The sequence below is a fragment of the Esox lucius genome, chromosome 7 (genome assembly GCF_011004845.1).
Source record: "Esox lucius isolate fEsoLuc1 chromosome 7, fEsoLuc1.pri, whole genome shotgun sequence".
Lineage (NCBI taxonomy): Eukaryota > Metazoa > Chordata > Actinopteri > Esociformes > Esocidae > Esox > Esox lucius.
The window spans coordinates 11,688,434-11,715,288 of record NC_047575.1 but is presented as its reverse complement, the minus strand read 5'-3'; the positions used below and the strand labels follow the sequence as shown (position 1 = coordinate 11,715,288).

Here is a 26,855-nt window from a genome sequence, read left to right as displayed (position 1 = left end):
GCTAACCGCAAAATGTGTATAGAAGAAATGTTTGCGATTGTGTTTTTGTGTGAGTGTCACATTCTGTGAGCGTGACATATAAATGTGTGGGGCAAAGTGTTGTTACCGTGCAAATAATTTAATTGCTGAAGTTTCTGTATAGGGCAAGGAGATTGGGTTATCTAATATCTCTAGAAAGGTCTGAGAGATGTGAGCATGTTAAGTACGTGCTAAATGCGTGGGGTGAAAAAACATGTGTAGCCTATTAGCATACAAGTCACACACACACACACACACACACACACACACACACACACACATATACATATATATATATATACATATAACTTTCATCCTGCACCAATCGTCAATTGTGTGAAGTGTATACTAATAAGTATTAGACTATAATTGAATATGATAATATCATATAAGGCATATATAGTAAGGATTTAGGCTACACCTAATTAATTCTAAAAGCTTTCCTGTTCTCGCACGAGAGTGACAGTCATTCACTTCTACTAATTGTTTTCCACGGGTCTTCCAGATCATTTACATAAGAAAAGGACCAACCGCTCCATAACTTTCATGAAGTCACTGCTGAGGAAATAACAGGCCAAACCACAAAGCGGCTCTCCTGAGACTCTGCATGGATACTAGGGCATTTGCATGGGAATGACATGAAACCAGTCTGGTTTCTTCTCCATTATAATGTAGTAAGTAGCATACATGTCTAGCATATTGGGATGAAACTAAAGACCATGAAATAGAACATTGTAATACGATCGCAACATCCCAAATGTCTTTAGGCCTTTAAAATGTGTGTAAATAAAGCACGGCGCTGTCGGTTCATTTCCTAAACGGAACCAAAATAAAGAAATATAAAAATGCATGGGCTCCCCTGCTGTATGTGTATATAACCACGTCGATCTACTAAAATGAAAAGAGACTAAAATGTAAATGTATATCATGAATTAACCCTTTGGTATGAGCAATATTTCTGTAGGCTACAGAAACTCTCAACAACATGGAAGAAACGGCATCTGAATTACAAAACTGCAAAAATATCACAAAAATGGGGTCGGATGAATGCATTGATTTTCATATTCCTCTTTTGACTGACAGTACGAATGGACCTATGATTGGTCAATACTCTGTGCGTGAAGGCGGAGCCTATTGCAGTCAGTAGAGGTTAGTGCTTTTCGGCTGTGCGTGTTGGGTGGAACATCTTCAGTTTAGAGGACTCGCGTGGACGCGGGGATAAGTGTCTAACTTTTTATTTCTTCTTAATTTTTTTGAGAGTGATTTCCTGTTTCATTTTTCTTTTGGCGCTTTGATTTGTGCAACATTCTACATCGAAACAAAACAGGGACAACGAGGCAATCAGTTGTTCCCGACAACGAATCGAATGGGTTTTTTGGGAGGATTTTATGAAAAACACTCACACATTTCTGTCTCTTGTTGTTTGGAAAGAAAAAACACATCTGCAATAACGAACTAAAACAACAGTGACATTGTTTTCAATTATAGCCCAATGACAATGTTTTTTTCTCCAAGTGCGGTGATTTCGGAGTGTAAACATCGAATCGAATTGTGAGGAAATTTGGGAGAAGTCGTCGAGGTCTATCGGACAAAGAGTGGACTGAAATATAGCCACGATAGTTTAAGTTTCCTAGATGCATCCTCTCTTGATTTAGGGGGGGATCGGGACAATAACGTTGGCCAGTTTTGCCGCGGTATACAATATACTATAGCTCTATAAAAAACAAGTTTTTATTTGTGGGAAAGTTCCTATTTCTAGACTATTCTTCAATTTTTAAAGAAAGTGAATGGCATCAACACGAGGTTTTCAGTGTAATCTTTTTACCATGTTCTTTTAACTCGTTCCAAGTGAAACGGCTGTTTGAACTGTTGTCAGTGTCAGATGTGGTCAGTGTTGCGGCCGATGGGTACACGGCCCAGCTGACCGTGCCACAAATCATCCGTTTCACTTTTTTTGTCACACAACCCAAGGAGTTCGTTAATATTACGGATATTCTCTGTGCCATGATGGAGTTCATATCCAGGCGCATTGCCCCACTTTGTCTGGTGCTGCTGGAGTGTTTGCTACTGTCGACAGCAGAAGAAGGTAGGTCGGACAGGATCTTGTTACACGTACCATGTCCTCAAATACAACACTGTTTCATGTGCTATCATCAGTCGCCTTGTTGTTTCTCTATGTACAGTGAGGTTATTAGGCTATCTAATAGCTTATTGATTGCATGATTACAGCTCTTTGCTTTCGGCTTCACGTGTTACACAGTAACTACTACCCTGTAACGTTGTATATTAACATGTAACGGTCTAACTTTACATCACCATGATGGGTAATCCGTTCTACACTTCAGCAATACTTGTATACAGAATAGTTAATTATTTGCATAACATGTCATAACCTTTCACTATTTAACTATTGCTGTTCAATTCTAACTGATATTGTTTAGGACTATAGGTTGATGAGGGTTAACTTTTTACGTTTAAGCCTATATGCAATTCTCCTCGTATATTCATTTAAAAAACTGCGCAGTTTGAATTTATTCTGGGCGCATGTGTGTTCTGGAAAGGTGACCCACGTCCATAGGCTGTTATATGTCCACCCTGACAATTTCTGTGGTGTTTCAGTAGCAATCAATCTTGAACAGCATGCCTTGGATTAGTTCCACATTACATGCTGAAATGGAGACACCTGGTCCCTGCTATCTGCAAACAATTAACATGGTGTTGTTTGACAGACATCGATAACACCCAAGCATGACTGTGGTATTACATGGGACCTGAAGGGATTACTGTGCTATGCCTAGTGCAAGGTCACTGTAATTAACCACGGCACATCAAAATCAATTAATGATTAGGTTTTCATTTTCTTTCATTCCATTAAGTTCATGTTAGAGGTCTGCTTGCCCGCTGCCTCAATGAGCTGTTACGATTCGCCTACATCGTGGCCTGCAACGATGCTTTCTGAGCCTACTTCGCTACCATTGAGAAGGGTTTTGGGGATAGGCCTACTGTGTATTCTTTCATGTCATAAACCCACCTCCAACATCTGTTCCTTAATTCCCTTCTCAACTCTCAACAGTAGAAGAAAGGGAAACATTGTGCTGGGAGTTAGGGTAATCTGTAGAATATCACCTCGTTCCCTTGTCTACTAAACTAAAGATTGTATGTAGTTTTTAAACAATATTCACACAGTATTTGATGATTTTTGAAGTGTTACCTCCATGTGGTCACGGCGGGACTGTGAAGGTATTAAAAAGGCCAACGCTGGTAATGATTAATTTGGCCAAGTTAAGCTTGGCGTCCGTGGGGGGTAGATTGGATTCTGTCCACAGGGTAAAATCCTCAAAAGGGTTCCAAACCCTCTGAGATTAGAGTGTGTTTGTGTGTGTGTGTGTGTGTGTGTGGGAGTGAATGATTAAACAAAGGCTGATCCCTGTGCATATCGTATAACAGATATTTAGTGGTCTTTGTCTGGAAGAGTTTGAAGAAAGAACCGACTTCCACTCGAGTGAGCCTGAGAGCTAGATGAACTAACCCACAAAAGACACCGCTCTGAGGATCATGTCTTCTGCTCTCCCCATCTTCTGCACCTTCTCCTTCTGTCATCACCCCACCTCTGGTTCTCTCCCTCCATACTGTCTGTGGATTGATTGGCGCCATGAGTGACATTCCGCTTCGCAACCCATAAACTCTGAAACAGGCAAAAGCTGAAAGAATGTTTTTATTCCAAATACAAGAGGCCCTGGGTGACAGAGTTAGGGCCCCCGCGCCCTCCCCTTATGCTCCCTCATGTTGTTACTCTTTCCATGGCCTCTCTGTGCTGTTTGAGCGCGGCCGTGAAGTCTGGACTTGCCGACTGTCTCCCCTGCCGCGGAAATGCGGATTTCTTCCCAGAAATCCTATTAAATGGAACCGATTTTTATAAGAAAGGGATTTGCATTTAAAGCAGTCCTACCCCCTCATTGACACCCTTAGCCCATCATCCTCTGTGGCTTAATCCCACGATTAGCCCCTTGAAGAGTTAAACAGGCAGCCGAGTGGCGCAGCTGTAATCTACAGGCCAATCGGCCTCAGCACTCCAGCGACACTCTGGCGCTCTCTATCTCTCTCTATCTTTCTCCTTCTCCCTCTCCTGCTCCCTGAGAAGCCTGGTGGGGTTGCCTACCCAGACGGTGGCCTCTGCAGATTAGTTTCTGAGTGGGTCCGGATCGCTTATCGAGACTATTTTAGTCACAAATGAGATGGGATGCGTATGCAAATGTGACAGGTGAACTGTGGTCCAGGTTGACGAAGGGAATGAATAAACCCCCCCCCCCGGCCCAATGCGTCAACGACAGGCCGAGAAGAGGCGGCCCAGGCGCATGGAGGGCTGCCTTCCGCACCTCCAACCGCAGCGGGGCTGTGGGCGGGGGGCTGGTGGTGGGGGCTGGGGGTCAGGAGAGGGGACGGGGTCGAAGGGCAAAGCCCGACGTAAGTGTAGTTCCAGCCAAAGGCAGAGAGAACAGCGTCGAGCAGAAATGAGAAGCTGGCTCGACGTTTGCGTTTCACGCCAGGATTGCGGTCGCTGTTCTTTGCTAAGTACATTTACGCAGACACCTGTGTTTGGCGTGTGTGCGTGTGTGTGTGCGTGTGCAGTACTAGGTGTTAACCAGAAGTGCTTGGCTGTGATACACAGGGACTTCCCAATGCCTGTGTGCTCGCTGTGATGTGATTCCTAATGCCTCTCTGTACCTGTCCTATATACAGTCCCAACACTGGTCTCACCAGGCTCGGGGCTCCCAGTCCACACACACACGCACACACACACGCTACATGTTCACGCTAGTTTCACCATTTCATCCATCATCATACAACCTTCCTCTGTATTATTTCACTCCATGGAACCTAAAAACCTCTCCCACAGCGTTCCCCCCCTTCAACCCCCTGTTTTAAGCTGTTAAGAAGCTAGAACGGAGCGAGGGGAGACTGGCATGAGTGATGTGTCAGAATGAAAGAGTAGACCCATGCAGGGCGACTGTTCTCTTGTATCTGGGCTTAGATGTGCCAATCTTTGGATGGTTTATTTAGCCTGAGTCTGTGTTGCCATTCAGACCCACTGTCGCACAGCTTCAAGCTGTCAACCTCCCACTGTGGATTAGTCACTGACAGTGTTTGTGTGTGTTTGTGTGTTTGCACACACGTGTGGTTTATCTGCATGTTTTTCCTTGTCAAAAGGACTAGATTGCGTCGTTATCCAGTATTCACTAATTTGTTTCCAATGGAGACCCCAAACATTGATAGGCTGAAGGTGGCGGACATTGAAAAGGGTGTACCGACAGGGGGTAGACACAGCTCGTTGTCTTCTCTGCGGTCGATTCGTGTGCTTTTCCTCCAGAGCGTGTCCGAGCAGCTCCAAATAAGTGTGTGTTTGTGTGTGTGAGGGCTGACCTTTTGTTTGGTATCCGTCCCAGTGTTTAGTGGGCGGGAGGATCTTCATGTGCGACTGGCGTGGAGATACACACTAACACATTTCCGTCCAGACATAATTATAAGGATGGGCCTTTGAGTGCAGAGATGGGAACAGAGAAATGGCTTTGTAAATGAGCAGAGATGAAAACGACAGAATCCCCGATGGGGGGAAGAACCACCAGATGAAACGCAGAGAGTGAAGGGAGCCCAAAGTGCAGGGAGATTACAGACATTTTCAAATGGACCAGAAACCTTTTCTTCGACGCCTGACGCTCACATGTTAACTATACGCGCATTATCCTGATGAACAGAATGAAATATCGCAGATTCGCGCGTTACCATTAAGTCTGTATCAATTACTCCTAAACCCTTTGTTCTAAACACACAGATGCAAACACACACACACACATTACACACTGGTTTAGCTGAGACACATACCAAACCCATGCCAAGTGTGCCAACTGTTTTCCCCTCAGTAATCTGTGTGGTTCCTTGATCTTTTAGCAAGCTGTTCCACTGTGTGTCTCTCTCCCTTGGGGAGGGGGACGAGGGAATGAAGGACTCCAGAGTTTTTGTTCCACCCCAGCTCTCCTTAATTGGTCTTTTATGAAGTTTAATCTCACCCGTAGCTCTATTTCTTCTATGAGGGATATTAGAGAAGTCGTCTGGATTATTGACAGAACTCATATTCCAACACAGAATGCAAGCACCACCATCCTGTGTACCACCATCTTGTGCACCACCATCCTGTGTACCACTATCTTGTGTACCACCATCCAGTGTACCACCATACTGTGTACCACCATCCTGTGTACTACCGGAGGATCACAGGTGTTAGCTAGGTAGCAACGGGGCACAAATAAAACGTGTCCAATTGATGGGTCCCAACCTTCCGCAGACAACCTTTTGTACAAGTATACTGCGGTGTGCAGAAACCGTGCTGTTACAACATTGCATTGTTCTTTGGTTGGCCCACATTTCGGCCACAAAATCAGAACATTTCCCCCAAATTTCACGGATCGAGTCAATTGAAGGCCTCACTTTTCCGAGCCCAGATCAACAGAGGGTAGGTTTAATAGACTTAATCCCCACTGCTAAGGTCAGCTGGTTTGCTCCACAGCTGTGTTGTTCAGCCCAGGCCTCATCCCCTCGCACGCATAGACGGTGACACCGGCCAGCGCCAGTAGCCAGTGGCCTGCAGTAACTGGGTCAGGTTGTCCTGTGTGGAAGCGGACAAGAACATGGATGCTTGGGCTGTTTGACATGCCTCCCCGAAGGGGCCTCTGAAACCTCTAGACACAAACAACTGATTTTGCTTTCTTATTCCACTTCTCTTTTTGTCCCTCTACCCCCCTCCTCCCCCTTCGCCCTCTTCCTCCCGTCTGAGACAGTCACACGTGTCCGTGCGTTAACATACGGGGCCCTTATTCTAAGAGCACAGTGAAGTGTGATGTTTCCTCAGAGGGGCCCCTCGCTCTCGCCCCAGTAGATCTGTTGAATGCTGTGAGGATGTCAGGGGCTGCTCCATCACTCCTCGGCTCCCTACAGACCAGGGAAACAGGAAACAGAGGAGGGGACTGAGATTAGAGGAGAGGGGAGACCTAATCTCCCAGGCTCAAAACACCAACACGCACACACGCAGTCCTGAAGAGGGGAGGGTGGTGTCTTAGTGGCAGAATGCCCTGATTAGCTGCGCTGGTCTTTTTCATCTCTCTCACTCCCTCTTTCTGTATCTCTCTCTCGCTCCCTCTTTCTGTATCTCTCTCTCGCTCCCTCTTTCTGTATCTCTCTCTCGCTCCCTCTCCCGGTATCTCCTTCTCCGCACCCCCATGGATCCTTAACCTATGTCGGACCTGTCCGACTCCCCCCTCTGTCTAATCTCAGTATGTCCTCCTATCTATCCCCAGCCTGACAATCTGCTCTCTCCCTTTCCTCAGTCTCCCTCTCCACCTCTGCTCCCCTAGCCCTGTCTGTCTCCTCGCTCCTGCTCTCATCGCCGCTCTGTCCCTCCTCAGCGCTTCTCTCCAGGCGTGTAGGGGTAATTGGCACTCTTGGTTTCCTTAATTAAAGCCGGGGTCTAATTGTAGCCGATGCGGGGCGAAGACTCGCAGGCCTGTAATTTCCCTATCACACTCCCAAGCAGCTGGAGAGGGGAGAAGTGAGAGCGAAAGGGGCAGGGGGAGCAGCAACCAGGCAGACAGGAAAGTGAAGAAGCCGCTCTGTAATTAACGAGCGGGTTTGTGTTCAAACTCTGATCAATGGGAGTCGGCGCTATCATATCCAAGGTCAGAGACTGCAGACGTTCGGGTTCGTTCGCCCGGGATGTGGGGACTACCCGGCCGGAGCTGCTGGTACGGACTCGTTGACTGCAACCGGGCCCTGGGTGGAGAACCCCGGTTCTGCTCTCTGGGGTGGTGGGAGGCTAGGATGGAGGGGAACGCTCTTCACGGCCGCTGGCGCGCATGTGTTTGGCGTTCGTGTGTTCAGCTAGCCCCATCTGAGTGACGCCCACCATTTACTGTAGAATGGGCTGTTCCGTCATGGTAGAACATGTCTGTGCGCGCATAAATAGACACACTCACTCAGCCCAGACAGACACACATCCATCCTGTCTCATGAAACATAATGACAGAGCAGTCATAATGATTACACACACACACCTCACACACGCATGGTTTGACCGGAGGGGCGGGGTGAGTGTGTAACCGCTTGAGCCCGTGGGGGGGGGGGGGGGGGGGGTGACAGTTTCCGTTCTTTCTGAACGATCATCACAGGAGCATATGGAAGGTGTTTGTGTGTGTGCGTGTGTGTGTGCGTGTGTGTGTGCGTGTGTGTGTGCATGCGCATGACATTTGCTAGTGCTGCAGCAGTTACTGCCCTCCCAGTCCCCACCATGAAGACGGTGTGTAATTTGTTTTCCTGTGAACTCGAGGCAGAGCTCTCACACTGGGGAAACACGGGGAGAGATTGTTTTTTTCCCCCTCCTCAGCCCTCCATTTCCACCATCATCCCGCGCCTCCTTTCCCCCAGGACGGGTTTACAGTACTTCCACTCCAGTCTAAAAGCTGTGAGGGACCCTGACACCTCCCGCCCACCAGCCCTCAACCTCCTCCCCGCTTTCTCCACCCCCCCTGGGGGTGTCGATTTCTTTACTCAGGGTGCCGGACTGCGGTTATCAGGCCAGCGCAGCCCGCTGTACCGGGGAAGGACAGCAGAAGAAAGACTGCTGGAGAGGGAGGGGAGGGTGATGTCAAGGCTCTCGGGGACTGTCACGGGAGAGGGAGACGGGGGAGGTTAGGGGTGCGAGAGAGAGATGGAAGAGGGAAGTGTTTAGCTTGACAGGAACAGCGGAGACAGGGAGACGGTTAAAGGGTGTGTGTATACAGTGTTGCCTCGGAGTTAACCGCGATCCGTCAAACCCGACGGTTTCATATCAAACTCCCGGGATTATCGGGGGTTGCAGCGCCGCTCGGTTATGAAGACAGCTGACCCAGAAAACCCACAAGTGATGGAAAACTTTCATTCCGTCTTCACACAAGCAGAGGATGTAGCGCGCAGGGGCACTAAGACAGATAAAAGTAATTCCCCCACGACACATGAAGGACGGGACGAGAGACAGAAGGAAGCGGAAAAGAGGAGAGAGTTAGTTTGTGTGTACTGGGGAGATGTATTTATAGATCAAAGGGAAACTTCTTGTGAGGAACTGAAGCAGGCACGGCTGGGGATGGTCACGTGACCCCCATACCTGCAGACAGCCTGACCCCTGAGAAGGACCCCTGCTGGGAAACCCCTTAGGGAGCGACAGGCACGATAGGGGCTTAAGAACACACCAGCGGGCTTTGGAATAGAAGGAAACCTCATCCCATCAATAAGTAATGGGCAGCTCAATACAGCAGAGTGAGGAAGAGACGTTTTCACAGGAAATAAATAATTTCAGCTCCCATTGACTGTGACATTTCTGCATCATTCCGGTTCCGGTCGCGGTATTGAATTTCCCCATCACAGCCGGACCATTCTGGCTATCAGAGAACCGGAGGCGAGCCGGTGCTCTCAGGAGAACTTGTTTTTAATCACGCCTTACGGCTGGATGGGTGGACAAGTGTGCGCTTGTTGGCGTGTGCGCGTACCGGCTCCAGCCCGTTGGCGCGTGTGGATTTGGACTATCCCCTCGTTCCCACCATTTCTCCCGGTGCCCCCGTCCCCCGTCCCCCTTGGGGATGGTGAGGTTTCTCAGCAGGTTATTTTTAATCTGGAATCAAAATGGGGGGGGGGCACCTCGGGCCAGACCTGTACGCCACAGTCCACCAAGGACAGGGTGGGTGGGGGGAAGGGGGGGGGGGCCGGGTCTCTCTGGCTGACGGTATCAGCATCCCCCACCCCTCTCACTGAGCCTAATTATTGACATGGGAGACTTGTGTTGACATTGCCGATGCCGAAGCAAAGCAACAACAATAAACGTTCGGAGGGGAATTAAACAGGAGAATGACAAAAACAATCAGTAATCTCTCTCACACACACACACACACACTAGACATTTCTCCCTCTCTCTCTTTCTCATGGTCTCTCATTTACATTTTTAGTCATTTAACAGACGCTCTTATCCTGAGCAGCTGACAGTAGGGAGTGGATACTTTTTCCTGATCCCGCAGTACTGGTCCACATGGCTATCAGTCCCAAACCATGGCGATGCCGTGCCGCGGGCTCTCTCCCTTGGTATCTCTAGCTAAAGCGTGTTGAGCGATACATTATAGTCTGTTCCGTTGCCTCAGTCAGTTGAACGCAGTCCGTCCTGGAAAAACAGTGTGTGTATCCATTCTGAACTCTGCGTGACGTCCGCAGAAGTGTGTGAAGTGTGGTCCCTGCGGGCGGTGCTTGTGATAACACGCTGTTGTGCGTCTGTCTTCACAGAGGTCCTCATGAACACCAAGACCGAGACGTCCGATCTCCGGTGGACAATCTACTCCCGTGACAACCCTCTGGTTCGTACAGGCTGTCCCCAGAACAGATCCTAGCATTCTCTGCTCTGTTTAGGGTCTACTCACCCAGTCTCACCCTGTCTTAAAGTGACTTCACCCTGTCTCACACGCATCACCGCCAGTCACAGTGCGGTTTGGGTCTGAAGAACGTCTTCCGGGGAGGGGATTCACCACTCTGTCTGTTTCAATTGGCTAGAATCAGCTGTCACTCTTTCTCTTCTAAACCAGTGATTTGTTGTAATTCTCCTTGAAGACCTCCTGGTCTGTTGATTGGTGTGTCTAAACGTCTATCTAAAAGTGCTTCCGCCTCCATCCCCAGTGGGAAGAGGTGAGCGGTCTGGATGAGGAGAACAACAGCGTGAGGACCTATCAGATCTGTCAGACGGACGGCTCGTCCAGCCATTGGCTGCGCAGCGGGCTGATCCAGCGGCGGGGGGCGTCCCAAGTGTACGTGGAGCTGAGGTTCACCATGATCGAGTGTTCCTCCAGGGTTGTACACCACCGCAGCTGCAAGGAGACCTTTAACCTCTACTTCTACCAGGCCGACTCTGACGAGGCCACGCCCACACACCCCTCCTGGATGGAGAACCCCTACACTAAGGTAGACACACACACACCCCTCCTGGATGGAGAACCCCTACACTAAGGTAGACACACACACACCCCTCCTGGATGGAGAACCCCTACACTAAGGTAGACACACACACACACTCCTCCTGGATGGAGAACCCCTACACTAAGGTAGACACACACACACACCCCTCCTGGATGGAGAACCCCTACACTAAGGTAGACACACACACCCCTCCTGGATGGAGAACCCCTACACTAAGGTAGACACACACACACCCCTCCTGGATGGAGAACCCCTACACTAAGGTAGACACACACACACACCCCTCCTGGATGGAGAACCCCTACACTAAGGTAGACACACACACACACACACCCCTCCTAGATGGAGAACCCCTACACTAAGGTAGACACACACACCCCTCCTAGATGGAGAACCCCTACACTAAGGTAGACACACACACCCCTCCTAGATGGAGAACCCCTACACTAAGGTAGACACACACACCCCTCCTAGATGGAGAACCCCTACACTAAGGTAGACACACACACACACACACCCCTCCTAGATGGAGAACCCCTACACTAAGGTAGACACACACACACACACACCCCTCCTAGATGGAGAACCCCTACACTAAGGTAGACACACACACACACACCCCTCCTAGATGGAGAACCCCTACACTAAGGTAGACACACACACACACACACCCCTCCTAGATGGAGAACCCCTAATGGTGGGATTTTCAATGTTTTCTGTATGAAATTGTGTTGAACTTGTTTTTGGAATCATTCACGTGCTGTTTATTTTCTCGAATTCGCGCGATCGCATGACGACATGTTTTGGGAACACTCAGGGGTGGTCTGCACAATTCCAGACACGCACGCATGCACACACACACACACACACCTCGGATGGAAAGTCCCTGCACCGATGTAAACAGCGGACGGGGGCACTCTCAGGGTTAGGACATGGAGCTCTCCGAAGAGGTATCGCTTCCTGTGTTTGTGCTGACCCCAATCCCGCCCACCGTCTTTTAGGTGGACACTGTGGCCGCCGACTTCCTGCTGAGGAAGGGCGGGGAGCGGAAGTTCAACGTGAAGACCCTGCGCCTGCGCCCCCTCACCAAGAAGGGCTTCTACCTGGCGTTCCAGGCCCAGGGGGCGTGCATGGCTCTGCTGTCCGTCCGTGTGTTCTTCAAGAAGTGCCCGGCCCTGACCAGCTCCCTGTCCTCCTTCCCCGAGACCGTGCCGCGCACGCTGGTACAGGAGGCCCAGGGGGAGTGCGTAAGCAACGCCACCCTGCAGGGGCCGCGGACGCGCCCGCCTAAGCTCTTCTGCGGGGAGGACGGCCAGTGGGTGGGGCAGCCGACCACCTCCTGCGGCTGTGTGGCGGGGTACGAGCCAGCCGACGGACACACCCGATGCTCAGGTGAGGGGGTGTTGTGAGCCGGAGGGAGTGGCCGTGTGGTTTGCTCTGTCATCGGTTTAGATTCTCTACGTCGCGCACAGAGAGCTGAGGCCCGAACAATGAAACAGTGGTGTAGGGCGGGGGGTTGTGGGGGGGCTGAGGGGGCCCGCGGGACAGAATAGGCTTACAGAAGCAGTATTAACAGAGAACTCTGCAGGGGGAGGGGTAACAGGGCTGGTGAGGGGGACCGGGGGAGATCAAAGGGCAGGGGGGGGGGGGTTGGGGGGGCAAGGGTCAGAGGGCAGGGAGCTATCACGGTGCCGGTGGCCGAGGGCGGCACTCCGTCAGGCAGACCCGGTGAATCACCCGCGGATGGAGCGATGGATGAGGCCACGGAGGAGAAGAGGCGGAATGGAGGGATAGTGCAGGTAAAGGAGCTATCATTAGCGCCACATCAAAGCCAGCCGAGAGAGGAGAAGCAAGGGTGTATTCTCTCCGGGGACTCTACAGCTCCCCTAATGAGTCAAATGAACGGTGTAAAGCCAAAGGCACACACAGGTGGAGAGAGACAGATAGATAAATGCATTTATAACGTAGAGCCAAAATGTTTCCCATCCGTCGTCAGGTTGGGTCCTCTTCCATTAGCGCGGTTAGATCCGCTCTGTTGCTGTTCTGGCAGGACGTTGTTCTGGAGCCAAAACGGCCAGTCTAAGCAGGTTGTTATAAGCTCACCACAGGAAAGGACTGGGAATGGAGAGGAGCTCATAAAGGCAATACATCTCTGTCAAGCAAACAGAAGAGTGCGCACGCACACGCACACAGCCACACCCAAACATAAGCACACACACACAAAGCGCAGACCAGTGCTCTTGCTCATGTCACACACAAGGCCACAGGCGGTGGGCTGCATCTGTCCAGCTAATTACTCCTCTGTTATTTCAGTCTTTCTGCACGTGCTCGGGTATGCGTGCGTGCGTGCGTGCGTGTGTATGGGGCTATTGTAAAAAGGTTCTCCACCCCCGCCTCCTGCTCCCCCCTGGAGAAAATGTAAAGGGAGGTCACAATGGGGTCACATTCCGCACTCTTCCTTCTCTCCTCCTCTGTCTTTCTCACACGGCGCTACTCCCTCCGAAAGCACGCTGACACCGGCAGAAGCGGCCAGCCGACGGGTTAGCCAACTCCTTTATGCCCTATTCGTTCTGTGCGTGCCAGCGTGTTGCGTTCTGTGAGCCTCCCCACCAGAGGAGAGTCAGGCGGGTCGTAAACAGGCTCCGTGTTGATCTATGGTGAGGGTGCCGTCCGGGGGGGCGGGGGGGGAAGGCCGTAAAGCTCTTTTAGTGGCGCGGCTCAAGCCTCCTATCTGTTAGCTATAAACATCCGCCCCCACGCCGCATCCCCGCCAGTGGTTAGTCAGCCGGACAGTTAGAGGGTATTTATGAACAGCACTCAGAGTTCTTATCTCCCGGACTCCGTCTCTCCCGGTGGCTTCGGCGCTGCCCGGGCTCTCTGTCCACCGAGGTTCCATCTTCTCTGGGAACTGTGAGCCCAAGGAGAGCTCTGCTCCGTCTAAAGCCTTTCATTAAGATGTGTCATCGAGTCGACCGTGCGTCGCGCTCTCGGCCCTTTACTCGCTCAGAGATACGTTTGTGTTGGTTCTGCTCCTTGTTTACTTTCACATGCTTTTTTACCGTCGGCACTGAGCTGGCACCTGGGAAGTGCTTACACAAAGGGCAGTAATGTTAGAAAGGGAGGGTGAGGGAGGGTGAGAGAGGGTGAAAGTTGTGTCCTGTACATATAAAACAAAGAAACGGTCTATTTATACTGTCTGGGAAAGGAAGTCCAGAGCCACTTGAATTGTAATGATGTCATCTTATTTAGTGATTAGGCTGACACTGGGCTTTTTTCTGCCGACAAGTCGTTTCCTGCCTGGCAGAGTTTACACCTTAACTGTTCAGCTTCTCTATTTGGTTAATGATAACCGGGCTCCAGAGAGTCTGAACATCCTACACTGTTAGGCAACCTGGCTTAGCTTTAGCTACCCATTAAACAGACGCTGTCCCAGAGAAAAATTGTAGCATCACCACACTGACAGTGACACGCGGGACTGTGGTTCAGTACCAGGAACTTCACCACAGGAAAACCCACTTTATTTATCCTGCGTGGCTCCGTTGGTACAGCATGGGTTCGATTCCCACCGGAGACCGGTACAAAAAAAGAACGGAAATGTATGCGCTAACTAATTACGGTGCGACGCTGTGGATGAGAGATTCTGCTAAATGACTGAAATGGAAATGCATTGTCCCTCTTGGGGGAATAAAATTGTTACATAACTAAAGCTGCAGTCATTTTCCTAAGTAGAGCAGGATCAGTTTGTTGGAAGTCTGTCTCCTGGAGGGTGTATGTATGTATGTGATGTGCTTCTAAATGTGGTTCGTGTCGGCATCGAGTGGCTGTGAAGTCTGGCCGGTGTTATTTCCCCTCAGTTCACACAGGCTCACATGACTAAAATTAGACCTTCAATACCCGCAGATGAATACATATGACACCCAGTTATGTACTGGATTCATTAGTGTAGACGTTTGTTTAAACAGAAAGTGAACAGAGTAGATATTGAACCGACAAGCGCCGTTGCCGTTGCCGATCCCCGCCGTTGAAGGAGCCCTGGCGTGTCAGGCAGCGGCCTTGATTTATGGGCTGTTTACACTGAAGCCGGGTGTCCGTGCGAACCGGGGGGGCGGGCGGGGAGGAGAGCGCCTTTCGCATCCATTTCATTGTGTTTATGTGTCTTGACGGTGATTAACGAGCAGCCCGGCGCTCTTTGGTCTCTGAAAAGCTCCCGACCGACGCTCTGTGACGTAACAACGGGGCTCCGCCGCTGCGGCCTGTGTTTTGACGTTCGCCGCCTTGCTAACTCCCCGCCCCCCTCTCCTGACAGCTTGTCCTATCGGGCAGTACCGTTCCAGCCAGGGAAGCGAGTGCCGGGCCTGCCCAGGGTTCAGCACCGCCGTGGTGTCGGGTTCGCCGGTCTGTCAGTGTCGCCCAGGATACCTCCGCTCCGGCTCGGACAGCCCAGACACCCCGTGTACCAGTAAGTAACAACATCATAACCCCGCCCCCTCCCCCCCGCCAGACTTTCACCCATCACCCTCGTGTCTTTATTTCCTCACATTCCAGTTTGTGCTCACCTCCGGTCGGGTCGGGCCCCGGGCCCTTCTCACCTGCTCCGGGGCCTTTGTCTGACCATTAAGATGCTCAGACAAAGAGGGGGGGGTGTTGCTCCCAGTAAGTGAAGCGTTGGTGGGCATGAGTGACACCTCCATGCGGATTCAGGAATTTCCATTCAGACACGCTGTGAATGGGGGGATGTTTTTAATTGGGCACACTCACTCAGAATGACCATGGGAGGAGCCTGAAACGAACAGGCGTTTGTTAGTTCCTCTTATTGACTCGGCGCCTCGTAGCTTTGCGGAAGATTGAAACCCAAAGGACAAATGGAGGACGGACAGAATTCCTCGCAGACTGCTAGCCTGCTACGGCACACGTTTAATTACATATGTCCCTAGTGAAAGCAAACAGTTTCTTTATTTTAATCACTGTTTTTTTGGCCGGACCATCTTCCTCCTTATTCCTAAATGTTGACTTTTTGGTGTCATGTAAATGAAACCTAAACTGCAGCAGGCCTTTGTGATTATTCAAAACCACCTCTTACCGGCCTCAGAGAGCGTGTGGCTGATATTACCGTGCATTAATGTGGCAGAAGCTGTAATTGTCCGAGCCACACGCACAATGACAAGGCAGGTCTCCTTGGCAGAAGCAGGAACTAATTCACACTGGCTGAGTGGCATTGCGATTGTGTTCCGCTTGGCTGGCAGCAATCAGGCAGCGAGCAGCCCCCCCCCCCACTCCAATCTTCAGCTGCTGATCATTATCATCGAAATGTAGATGCGTGTAATTGGAGCACCAATTCAATTCCGCATCACAATGTTGTTTCCCGCTGTGCCTCTCAGCCCCTCTTCCCCGGTGGCTCCGGCAAACACCGGCTAAAAATGGGTCTGGAACATAATCATTTGCAAATATAATGGAAGCCATTTAATTGGCAGCGCAAATCTGAAACAGAAGAACCATAATATGGGACGTCGGGGCAGTCAAGTGCCCTCAAACGGAACCTTAAAGTGCATTTCACTGACAAAGTATTTGTGGCCGCGGATTGGCTGACGAGGCGCTGTGCGAACATCTTTCCAGGACCCCCGTCGGCCCCGCGCAACATCGTCACGCAGATCAACGACACCACGGTGACCCTGGAGTGGAGCGAGCCCCAGGACAGCGGCGGCCGGACGGACCTGAGCTACTCCGTGGAGTGTTCCCTGTGCGAGGCCTCCACGGGCCCCTGCTCGCCCTGCGGGGACAACGTCAGCTACCGGCCCTTTCAGCGTGGCCTGCTGGGCCGCAGGGTGGTGGTCTGGGGTCTCATGCCTCACACCACCTACACCTTCTCCATCCAGGCCCTCAACGGGGTCTCGGCGGCGGACGGCCAGGGGGCGCCCAGCGACACGGTCAACATCACCACCAGTCACGACGGTGAGAAAGGGGGGAACGGGAACAGAGAGTGTTGGTGTGGGTTGGGTTGGGTTTAGTTGGTGAGGATTGAATGTTCTTTAACACTGTTTCTTTCTGTGCGTGCGTGTGTGTGTGTGTGTGTTCAGTCCCGGTGCTGGTGTCTGTGATTCGGAAAAGCACCTCCACAGAGAGCAGTCTGACTCTCCACTGGCCCATCCCTGCCCAGCCCCACTACACCATCCTGCAGTATCAGCTCCGCTACTGTGAGAAGGTAAAGGTGGATCCTCTGTAATAACCTAGTGTGGATTCACCTCAGGCCTGTCCGTCACGTCTCCAGGACCAACCCGCTGTTCTTCGTCTTTTTGTTGTTTCTCACTCGTCATTTCTCTCTCTCTCTCCTTCCGTCCTGTAGGGGAGTCGAGGGGAGGAGCAGGCGTGTCGTTTCAGGGAGAGTGACGTCAACCAGGTAGTTCTTAGTGATCTCCGCAGAGCCACTCAGTACGAGGTGCAGGTCCGGGCTCGCACCATGGCCGGCTACGGCAGCTTCAGCCCGGCGGTGTCCTTCCGGACCCTCCCTGACGGTGAGTAAAGGCCTGTGGTTGGCCCTGTCTGAGAGCCCTGTCTGTCCACATCCTGGCTCGCAAAGTCTTCCTTTTCCACCTGTTAGCTTTGCCTTGTTCATTCGGTGGGACACATGAGGTAATTTGTTACGACGTGTTAGGACATGTTACGACGTGTTACGACGTTAGTTATAACATTTCTTTGATACTTTTTCTGTTTTTGCTCCGTGACTCCCCTTCCAGGAGACGACCCTCCTTCCCAGTTCCTGGTGACTGGTGTCCTTATCGCCATGGGAATGCTGCTGCTCATCACAGTCATTGGAGTGTCAGTCTTCTGCATCCGGTGAGAACCGGGGGGAGGGGCGGGGGGAAGGGCGGGGGGAGGGGCGGGGCGGGGGGAGGGGCAGAGGAGGGTTGAGGTGTAGGTTCCGTGAGTAAAGAAATGTTACAGATAAAATATATATTAACTGTAATCTGTTAAATCACAAGCTAAAATAATGGGTGGGCATAAATAACGTGTTTCACTAGATCTTGTGCATTTTAATTGTTGACAAATGATCAGCGTTGACCAACCGTATCCCATGTGAATATTTCAATTGTTGACCTGTTAGAAACCACTTGTTTCAAACGTTTATATTAGATTAGCAATTTGACTTTGACAGAACAGTAATAGGTTATACCTGGAAGTTCTATTGATCATTTTCAGATGATCAATTGGCTTGTTTTTGTGGCTAACTCTTCAGCATGTCCAAAGATAAGTGTAAGATCCCATTGTCTTCAAGCATTTGGGATGAGTGCAACATGTTATACCCAATTTCTTGCAAAATGTGCAGCAAATGTGAGGAGGGAAGAGTGTGTTGTCCCCAGGAACTCTGCCTGGTGATAGTGCACAGTGCCGACAGGTCATGACTTGCTCACCACCCGATCCTGCGTTCTCTGCAGCGTTCACAAAGGTTATGGTTCCACTGCCTCCAGAGAAGTAACTTGATATCTCTTGTTGACAATCGACTCCTGACAAGACTGAATCAGTAGAAAATGGCCATGTAATAAAATAAAATGTCTTCCTGTGGCCTTTGAACTAATCGAATGTGAACGGTGAATAGAGCCTGTGTTCATGTGCGCACGAACAACGTGCGCGCGCCGGAGGGTCGTTAAGTCGGGTGTACGGGGCTTCGGTGGATTTCGCCCCGCGATCCCTGAAAATGAACTGTTTAAACGCTTAACCGCAGACGTCTGCTGTGATGGGAACCACTCGGCTGCTCCCTTAATTATTTGTGCCTTACTGATTGCGGTTGTGAATGGGTGTAGCGTAGCGCATGTAACCCAGTAATCGTTGAGTTGAAAAAGTCTAGCCTGATCTTTCTATCATTTATAGTTGATGCAACCCGTGGACAACCAGGGGAAAATGCACGGTTGTGAGGTCATAGCCTGGGTCCCAGCCCATATGGAATATACACGCGTGAGGCTGATTCCTACCTTCTTAAATGCTCGGTGAAAAACAAGTTTAATTTGAGAAGACCACTTGAGAAGTGGGGCCTTTATACGGCTCAATCTAATTTGTGCTTACGCAGTATTTTTCCGTCTCCCGCAGTCACAACAGACACATCATAATCAACCCTGTGCACTTTAAACTTCCACCGCTAAAACTACTGAGATATTAAAGTGTCACCAGTGAAAACAAACATAAACAATAGGCCCATAAACAATGCGGTACCTGGCAATGATTCATCACGGCCAAATAGACCTTTTCTGTAGGACGTTTTCAAAGTAACCTAGCCAACCACGGAATGGGCAAGAGTCAATCGGTCATGAGAATGTTACCAGAGCAAACATACAGTACGGCTCTTATCTTAAACTTTGAACTCTTTTTGTCTTGGTGTTGCCACTACCAATCATATCTTATCCGGTTACGATTGAAACATCTACCTTCGCACAGTGTGTCACATCGGTGCAGCGCTCTCGCAGAGCCGACCAGGTTTTCTTTGGGACTTTGTGCTTACGCGGCTAGAAGTTATTCCGCTCATTATAAGACTTTCCCTGGGCTTCATTGTTTCAGCGTGTAGCCCCAACATGCCCTCGGAAAAAAGGGTTCTGGGAACATAGGGAACCAGAGAGTGAGCAAAAAACGAGGGGGGGTGGGGTGGCAGGATGCAGCCGTCCCAACCCTGTCTCCACAGGACGGGAGAACAATAGCTCTGACCTTGGGGCATACACACACACACACACACACCCACACACCCAATCACAGTCGGGCACAAGCATATATACATATACACACACACACACAAACACTTTGTGTATTTGCACATACAGTGAGAAATACCAAGATGTGTGTGATCCCTTACCAAACACACACTCCGGGTAGAGGTCCAACCACTGGCTGAGGGTGGGACGGCGTTGCTATTTTGGTCTTGGTGAGGAAGGAGAGAGGCCGGGGTCCAGTAGCCACAGGCCTGTACAGTCCTACTAGGATGGGTCTGGGCCAAAGGAAGTCTCACTAATGGAGGCCTCCAGCGCGTTGCAGACACAGACAATACAGAGTGGCTCCTGAATGGAGCAGAGGTCAGAGCATGACTTCATCGACCAGTCATGTAGTGTAGTCTGAGACAGGGACTCCCACAGGCACCGACACAACCTTAGGAGAAACCAGAAGCGTCGCAGGACTAGCAACCATTCTCTCACACCTCTCCCCTGTACTCATCATTGTGTCTTTCTTTCTCTTTCCCCCCCTCCCTCCTTCTGTCTCTTTGTCTTTTCTGTCATGTCCTCCGACTCGCTTGTTTTCTACAGCAGACACAGCAGAATGAAGGACCCAGAACTAAGTGATAAAAATGGCCAGTATCTCCTGGGACAAGGTGAGCACGAACGCACGCAGGCACACACACACACACACACACACACACACACACTTTCAGCTATTGTCCAAGTCAGGTTTTTCTGTCTGTGAATGTGTGTGGTTGGTCTTGACCTGTCCCCCATACCTCCACAGGGGTCAAAGTCTATATCGACCCTTTCACCTATGAAGACCCCAACGAGGCCGTCCGAGAGTTCGCCAAAGAAATCGACGTTTCCTTCGTCAAGATCGAGGAGGTCATTGGCGCGGGTGAGTCCCTCTCATTCTGTTTGGATGTTATTTATTGTTCCTGTGGCACCGGTGGAGGGGGGGGGGTTGTTCTGCTTGGCATTGTCCTGCAGTGACTAATAACCCCCCCGCGGTCTCTAGGCGAGTTTGGGGAGGTGTGTCGGGGCAGGCTGAAGGTCCCGGGGAAGAAGGAGAACTACGTGGCCATCAAGACCCTGAAGGGCGGCTTCACGGACAAGCAGAGGCGGGACTTCCTGTCGGAGGCTAGCATCATGGGCCAGTTCCAGCACCCCAACATCATCCACCTGGAGGGCATCATCACCGCTTCCTGTCCCGTCATGATCCTCACCGAGTTCATGGAGAACGGAGCGCTCGACTCCTTCCTCAGGGTCAGTGTGCGCGCGAACACACACACAAACACACACACAAGCACACACACAAGCACCTTCCTGACTCCTCCCAGGGTTCTAACGCCTCCTCCCTCACTCCAGCTGAACGACGGTCAGTTCACCCCTATCCAGCTGGTGGGCATGTTGCGCGGCATCGCGTCAGGCATGAAGTACCTGTCCGAGATGAGCTACGTCCACCGTGACCTGGCTGCCCGCAACATCCTGGTCAACAGCAACCTGGTGTGTAAGGTGTCAGACTTCGGCCTGTCTCGCTTCCTCCAGGAGAACTCTTCCGATCCCACCTACACCAGCTCTCTGGTAAGACGGCCGCGCCACGCCGTTCCTCGGCGCCGACCTCGTAGTCTGTGTGCGTTCCCGGTTTCTGACTCCTCTCTTTGATTAGGGGGGTAAGATCCCCATCCGATGGACCGCCCCCGAGGCCATCGCCTTCAGGAAGTTCACCTCGGCCTCGGACGCCTGGAGCTACGGAATCGTCATGTGGGAGGTGATGTCCTTCGGGGAACGTCCGTACTGGGACATGAGCAACCAGGACGTCATCAACGCCATAGAGCAGGACTACCGTCTGCCGCCACCGCCCGACTGCCCCACCCACCTCCATCAGCTGATGCTGGACTGCTGGCAGAAGGAGCGATCGGCCCGCCCTCGTTTCGCTGCCATCGTCAGCGCCCTGGACAAGCTGATCCGCAACCCGGCCTCGCTCAAGATCTTGGCCCAGGAGGGCGCGGGGTGAGTAAGCACGGATCTCTGGGCGAGGGGGCTGGGTGTGTGGAGAACCAGGTTTAACGGGGGAAGTGAGCTTTCGACCAGCTGAGCTGAGTCCTGCCCCGTCCGGGAGTGCCTGCCTGCATTCCTCCGACACAGTCCTGTCTGTCAAAGAGTCACTCTACATGAACCTCCTGCTGACGCTCCTCCCTGTCCTGCTGGGACCTGTCACACTCTAGCTGTGCTCATCCTCTCCCCCTTTTCCACGGCTAATACTAACCTGTCACTCTCAGCCTGGCCACGTCCCTTCCCCGCCCTCCGACCCCTGTCACTCATGCAGCTGTAGATCCCGCCCCCACACTGGGCATGCCTGTCACTCATGCAACTGTAGATCCCTCCCCTTCTCAGGGCATGCCTGTCACTCATGCAGCTGTAGATCCCACCCCCACTCTGGGCTGTCACTCCGGGGGTAAAGGCCTGTGAGAGACCTGATGTGCTGGTAACAGTGTGTGTGTGTATGTGTGACATGTCCCTGCGTGTTTCCCCTGTCCCCAGGCCATCCCACCCCCTGCTGGACCAGCGGGCCCCCCCAGCCCCCTCAGCGTGTGGCTCTGTGGGGGAGTGGCTGAGGGCCATCAAGATGGAGCGCTATGAGGACAGCTTCCTGCAGGCTGGGTTCACCTCTGTAGACCTACTGGCCCAGATCACTGCCGAGTGAGTCCTGCCTGTCTGTCTCACTGTGTGCCTGTTTTTCAGTCTGTCTGCCGTCTACCTGTCTTTCTGTCTTCATGTTTTTCTGTCTGTCTGTTTTGCCTTCTGTGAATTCAGCATCTGTTCATAATAGTAAATATTACCACTCTCTAAAAGCTCATTTCAGGTTTTGTTTGAGCATTAATTGTTTATAAGTCTAGTAGTTAATTACCAATTAATGTAATCTTATAATTTTATTTGTCTGAATGAAAATTACATGAAATAAAACCAAATGTGTTTTAATTTAGAATTATATAATTTAACGTTGTGTGTGATGGGCAGCTGTTCCTGGCTAGGAGAACAAGAATATCATCCTCAAGAACTAGCCTTTATATTTTCATAAAGGCCTACAGTAACCTACTTTAGCATATACATTACTGAATTGTAAAGAAATGTGGTTGGGGAGAATAATTTCATATTAATTTATTTAAATAAACAGATAAACAGTCTATTCAGTGATATACTATCATCAGTCTATTGAGTGATATACTATGTTGCTACAATATACATTTGGTATATATCACTTTAATTTAGTGAGGTTATTAAAGGTTGGTCTTTTATTACTGTTTGTGCTGAACAGTTGAATCAGTTATTGTGTATGTAATGTTGATTAAGTAATTATCTGTAATTAAATGTTAACATAATCATCGTTATTAATATAAATTACCTTTCCTCCAAAATCATTTCATTTCTGTTCTAATAATGATCCTCATGAAAAGAAGAGATCAAGGAGAGGAATGAGTGAGCGCTCTGTGACCTATATGTGTTGCCATAGCCCTGCTAATAAATATACATTTTCTGAAAATCTTAACAGCGTAAACAACCCTGAATACATTATTACAAATCATGGAAATGCTGTTCTTAATAAAACTATTATTACAGTTTTTATTACAACATGCCAGAGTGTAAAAAATCTGACAGATTTTCTAAGATATGCAGTCTATAGCTGTTTTATGTTCGCCAAATCAATAGCAGCTGAACATATTCTAGTTTGTCTCCCCGGCTTTAATTTTACGAGACAAGGTTCCCTCTCTCTGCAGTCTCCATCGTGCTGGTGAAACAACAACAACATTTGTTTTTTCTTTTATCAGGCTTTTTTATGGTTCTGGAACAACGTGTTTTGAACCAGGCTATCTGCCTGTCTGTCTGCCTGCCTGCCTGTCTGCCTGTTGGTCTGTCTAACAGTATGTCCTTTGCCTTAGGGACCTGCTGCGTCTGGGAGTGACCCTTGCTGGACACCAAAGGAAGATCCTGTCCAGCATCCAGACACTGACCATGACCAAAAGCCCCAGGACCATACGCTTCTAACTCACCTTGACCCGACACGGACACCAGCACGCCAGAGCACGCTGCACATCTCGCACCCATGAACCCTGCCAGCCCCTTCCGGTACTGGACCGACCCAATCCCTCACCGCGGCACCAGCCTGTCCCTTCTTACGCACAAAATCTATCAGAGATTATAGATGACCTTCCCCTAGAACCGGACCAACCTGTTCTTGCAGAGAACCCCAGTGGACAGCCTGGTGCTGGGGACAGCTGGAGTGTCTGGGACAGTTCATCTTCACTACACATCCACCGCTTTACTGCTTGAATGTTTATCTGTGGCCCCCTAACATACTGTTGATGCTGGTAGAGGGACAGATCAGTGCCAATACCAACCCAAGGACTGAAGCATTTCTATTGGTGTATTTCATGACGCAGCATATGAACTAGCCAGTAGCCAATTGCACTACTGCGACGTGTTGTCACTTTCACTCATTTGTGTTTAGGATTATTTATCCATGTGGATTATACGACGACGTGGACGACGGCATTTTAAACAGACCGGACTCGTTTGGACTTTTAGCGGGTGGGCCTTTTTCTGTTGTTTTTTTCAAAATGGCCTCGCCTTTCCTCAGGTGTTATGGGTAACGTAGGCGACTTCAGTGACAGTGTGTGAGCATCCTGGTTCAGCTGTGTGGGAGGGGAGACGGGCCAAGACATATCAGCACTTTTATATTGATACAGAACACAGAGCGGTTGGGTTTTCAGGCAGTTCTCTCTGTCTCCACCCATCCTTCTCTCAGCCGCAGAACTTCCTGTGTTTCTCCCGGGAGTATGGCTCGCTGGGCATTTCCACTTCCTGTTGCTGCTGGACTGGGTAGCTCACTTCCACACACTCCAGAAGAGAGGAGCTCCCTGGCAGCGGACACAGAGACCAAGAGGACACTGTTCAAGCCTTTTCTACACGGGACTTTGACCAGGAAAGCCATCAGACTGGTTTCTTTCATTATACAGTTGATATTAAAGATGGCCTGTTTTTTGTCTTGTTCGAGTGCCATTTGATCTTCTGTGAGGACTGAAATAGAAAACGCCTCTTCCATAAAGCAGAAACCCCTCCCACAGTTATGTAGTTAGATCTGCCATACAAAGTCCCATCAATCGCCAGCAGTTTCACACGTTTAGGGAGATTCATTGTGTGATTCCTCGTTAACCGATGCATTGTGGGAAATGTGGTCTTCACATTGAGGATCTGTTATAACAACAGGGACCTATCTTTTATAAAGTTGCCTTTTGAAATAATGTAAAGTGTTTTGATTCCCCCCCTTTGTGTGTGCAATCTGTATTCAGTCATAATAAAGATCCACACCAGTGTTTGTCACTCAGGACTCTGCGTTCGTCTGTAGCAGGCCAACGGAGCTCGTTATAACATCCATGTCACGCGCGCTCTCTCTAGAGTTCTCCAATGAGCTCGCATTAATGCGTAGGCACACGGCAACAGAAAGCGAAACGCATGGAAGCAGCACCCTGGGCCGTGCATACTAAGTGAAGCATCCCGAGGAGCCGAGTGCACCCCCACCTATAGTATAATAACCGTACTCCTGTAATCGTTTTATGGTGATCCGTTTCCTTGGCAGCTCTGGTTTCAGACGCTCCTCGCGCAAACATTGTGACCTTCTCTGTGGCGAGGGAGTGGGGGAGGGTTTGTGCTTTGAGAATCGAGATTACACCACCCCCCCCCCCCAGCCAGCTTAGCGCCCTCGCGGACATTCCTCTTTCTCTCCTTCTTGGTTGGAGAGGGGGAGACCGGCCCCCTGAGAGCTCTCAGCCTGTCCTTGACTCCCTTCCCTGACACTCTGCGACGTCTGCCCATTCCTCAGCCTTCCATCCCCGGATGTACATTTGACATCCCTGGATCCCCGGATGTGTGGTCATTTAGCCAACGCTCTTATCCGAGGTTACGGTCAGGAGCCTTGCACAACGGGCAACAAGTCGGGTCGGGGATTCGAACCATAGACATTTCAGTTCCTGGCCGAGACCTCTGACCACCGGGCTAGCCTGCTATGTCCGAAAACTGTAAACTAATGTATGTTATGTCTATGGGTGTTATTGTTGAGTCACTCCCAGGTCTCATGGCCCTCTGGTGCCCTGCGCCCCTCTGTATCAGAGGAAGTGTGTCACACAAGCTTTCAAGTGCTACAGATAAACAATGAGAAGGTGACCCCGCCAACCCCCCGGTAACCTCTGACCCTACCTCCTATGTTAAACAATAAATTCCCTCTCCAACGTCCCCAGCAGACACACACTTCAAACGAGGGCATATTGCTGAAATCTGTCGTTTACTACTGCTCTTAAATCCCCAGGCTAACAAAAGAAATGCTGTGTCCCAGTTAGGAATGGTTCTATAATTGGGAGTTTTCCCACAATGACAGTCCTGGAACATGTGTGTGGGTGTGCGCGCGTATGTGTATGTGTGTGTACAGGTGAGAGTATGGATGAGCACGAGAGACGGTCTGTGTGCGAAAGATATACAAGTCGTAAGCTAGCTCTGGTTTCTAGGGTTGACAGTGTCTGGGTGACCTCTGATCCCTGCCTGAATGCCCCTCCATTAGAGCTGTTGTTGAGAAGATAAGGGGCTGGGCCAATCAGGTTCCCAGCACTTAAGGGATTGTGTCATTCCCCTGGCATTCCTGCGCCCACTCGAGTGTAAAACCAGGAGGGTGGGGCAGAGAGAGCGATGGCAGGAAGGCAGGTGTGGGAATAACTCAACGTTTGTAGCTAAGCAGGAGCTGTTGAGAACTGTGTCACCAGCTCTTTCATCAGTGGCCCCATATCAGCCTGTGCTAGGGGCATGTGAGGTCATGGAGAGGAATTCTTGAGAGTTGAGGACTAACGTTGCTGCTTGTTGTTGGTTTTGTCCATTTAATTAGAAGTGTCCATCCATCTCTCTGTCGACCACTCTTTCTATTTGTCCACCACCGCGCCCGGGCAACGGCTCGCTGTTTCCGTCTGTCTTTACTCAAGCTTCAGAGTGTGTTTGCCTAGTCATCACTCTCATATCCCTCATCCTTATCTGTCAATCTGTCTGAACTTCCCCCATCCATCTTCC

General features: G+C 50.4%; 1 protein-coding gene across 2 annotated transcripts; it reads left to right on the top strand.

Moving 5' to 3' along the window:
• Positions 1-1,180: 1,180 nt before the first annotated feature.
• ephb4a (eph receptor B4a) lies at positions 1,181-25,127 on the top strand. 2 transcript variants are annotated; one of them, XM_010870466.4, is made up of 16 exons: positions 1,181-2,104; positions 10,369-10,439; positions 10,756-11,037; positions 12,054-12,444; positions 15,359-15,511; positions 16,666-17,001; positions 17,127-17,251; positions 17,393-17,561; positions 17,784-17,883; positions 20,331-20,395; positions 20,530-20,643; positions 20,764-21,011; positions 21,114-21,329; positions 21,415-21,758; positions 22,290-22,448; positions 23,687-25,127. In XM_010870466.4, the coding sequence occupies exons 1-16, from the start codon at positions 2,023-2,025 to the stop codon at positions 23,790-23,792; spliced, it is 2,961 nt and encodes a 986-aa protein (XP_010868768.1). In that variant the 5' UTR covers positions 1,181-2,022; the 3' UTR covers positions 23,793-25,127. The 2 variants fall into 2 exon arrangements, with proteins under 2 accessions (XP_010868768.1, XP_034149262.1); XM_034293371.1 differs by lacking the exons at positions 1,181-2,104; positions 10,369-10,439; positions 10,756-11,037 and adding an exon at positions 11,333-11,363.
• Positions 25,128-26,855: the final 1,728 nt, after the last annotated feature.

What these genes read in the sequence shown, in the direction of transcription:
- ephb4a (XM_010870466.4), top strand. Translation starts at nt 2,023, where the DNA reads ATGATGGAGTTCATATCCAGGCGCATTGCCCCACTTTGTCTGGTGCTG. An exon ending in ACTCCCGTGACAACCCTCTG is followed by an intron (nt 10,440 to 10,755) that starts GTTCGTACAGGC and finishes CTCCATCCCCAG; the next exon opens with TGGGAAGAGGTGAGCGGTCT. An exon ending in CGCTCGACTCCTTCCTCAGG is followed by an intron (nt 21,012 to 21,113) that starts GTCAGTGTGCGC and finishes CCCTCACTCCAG; the next exon opens with CTGAACGACGGTCAGTTCAC.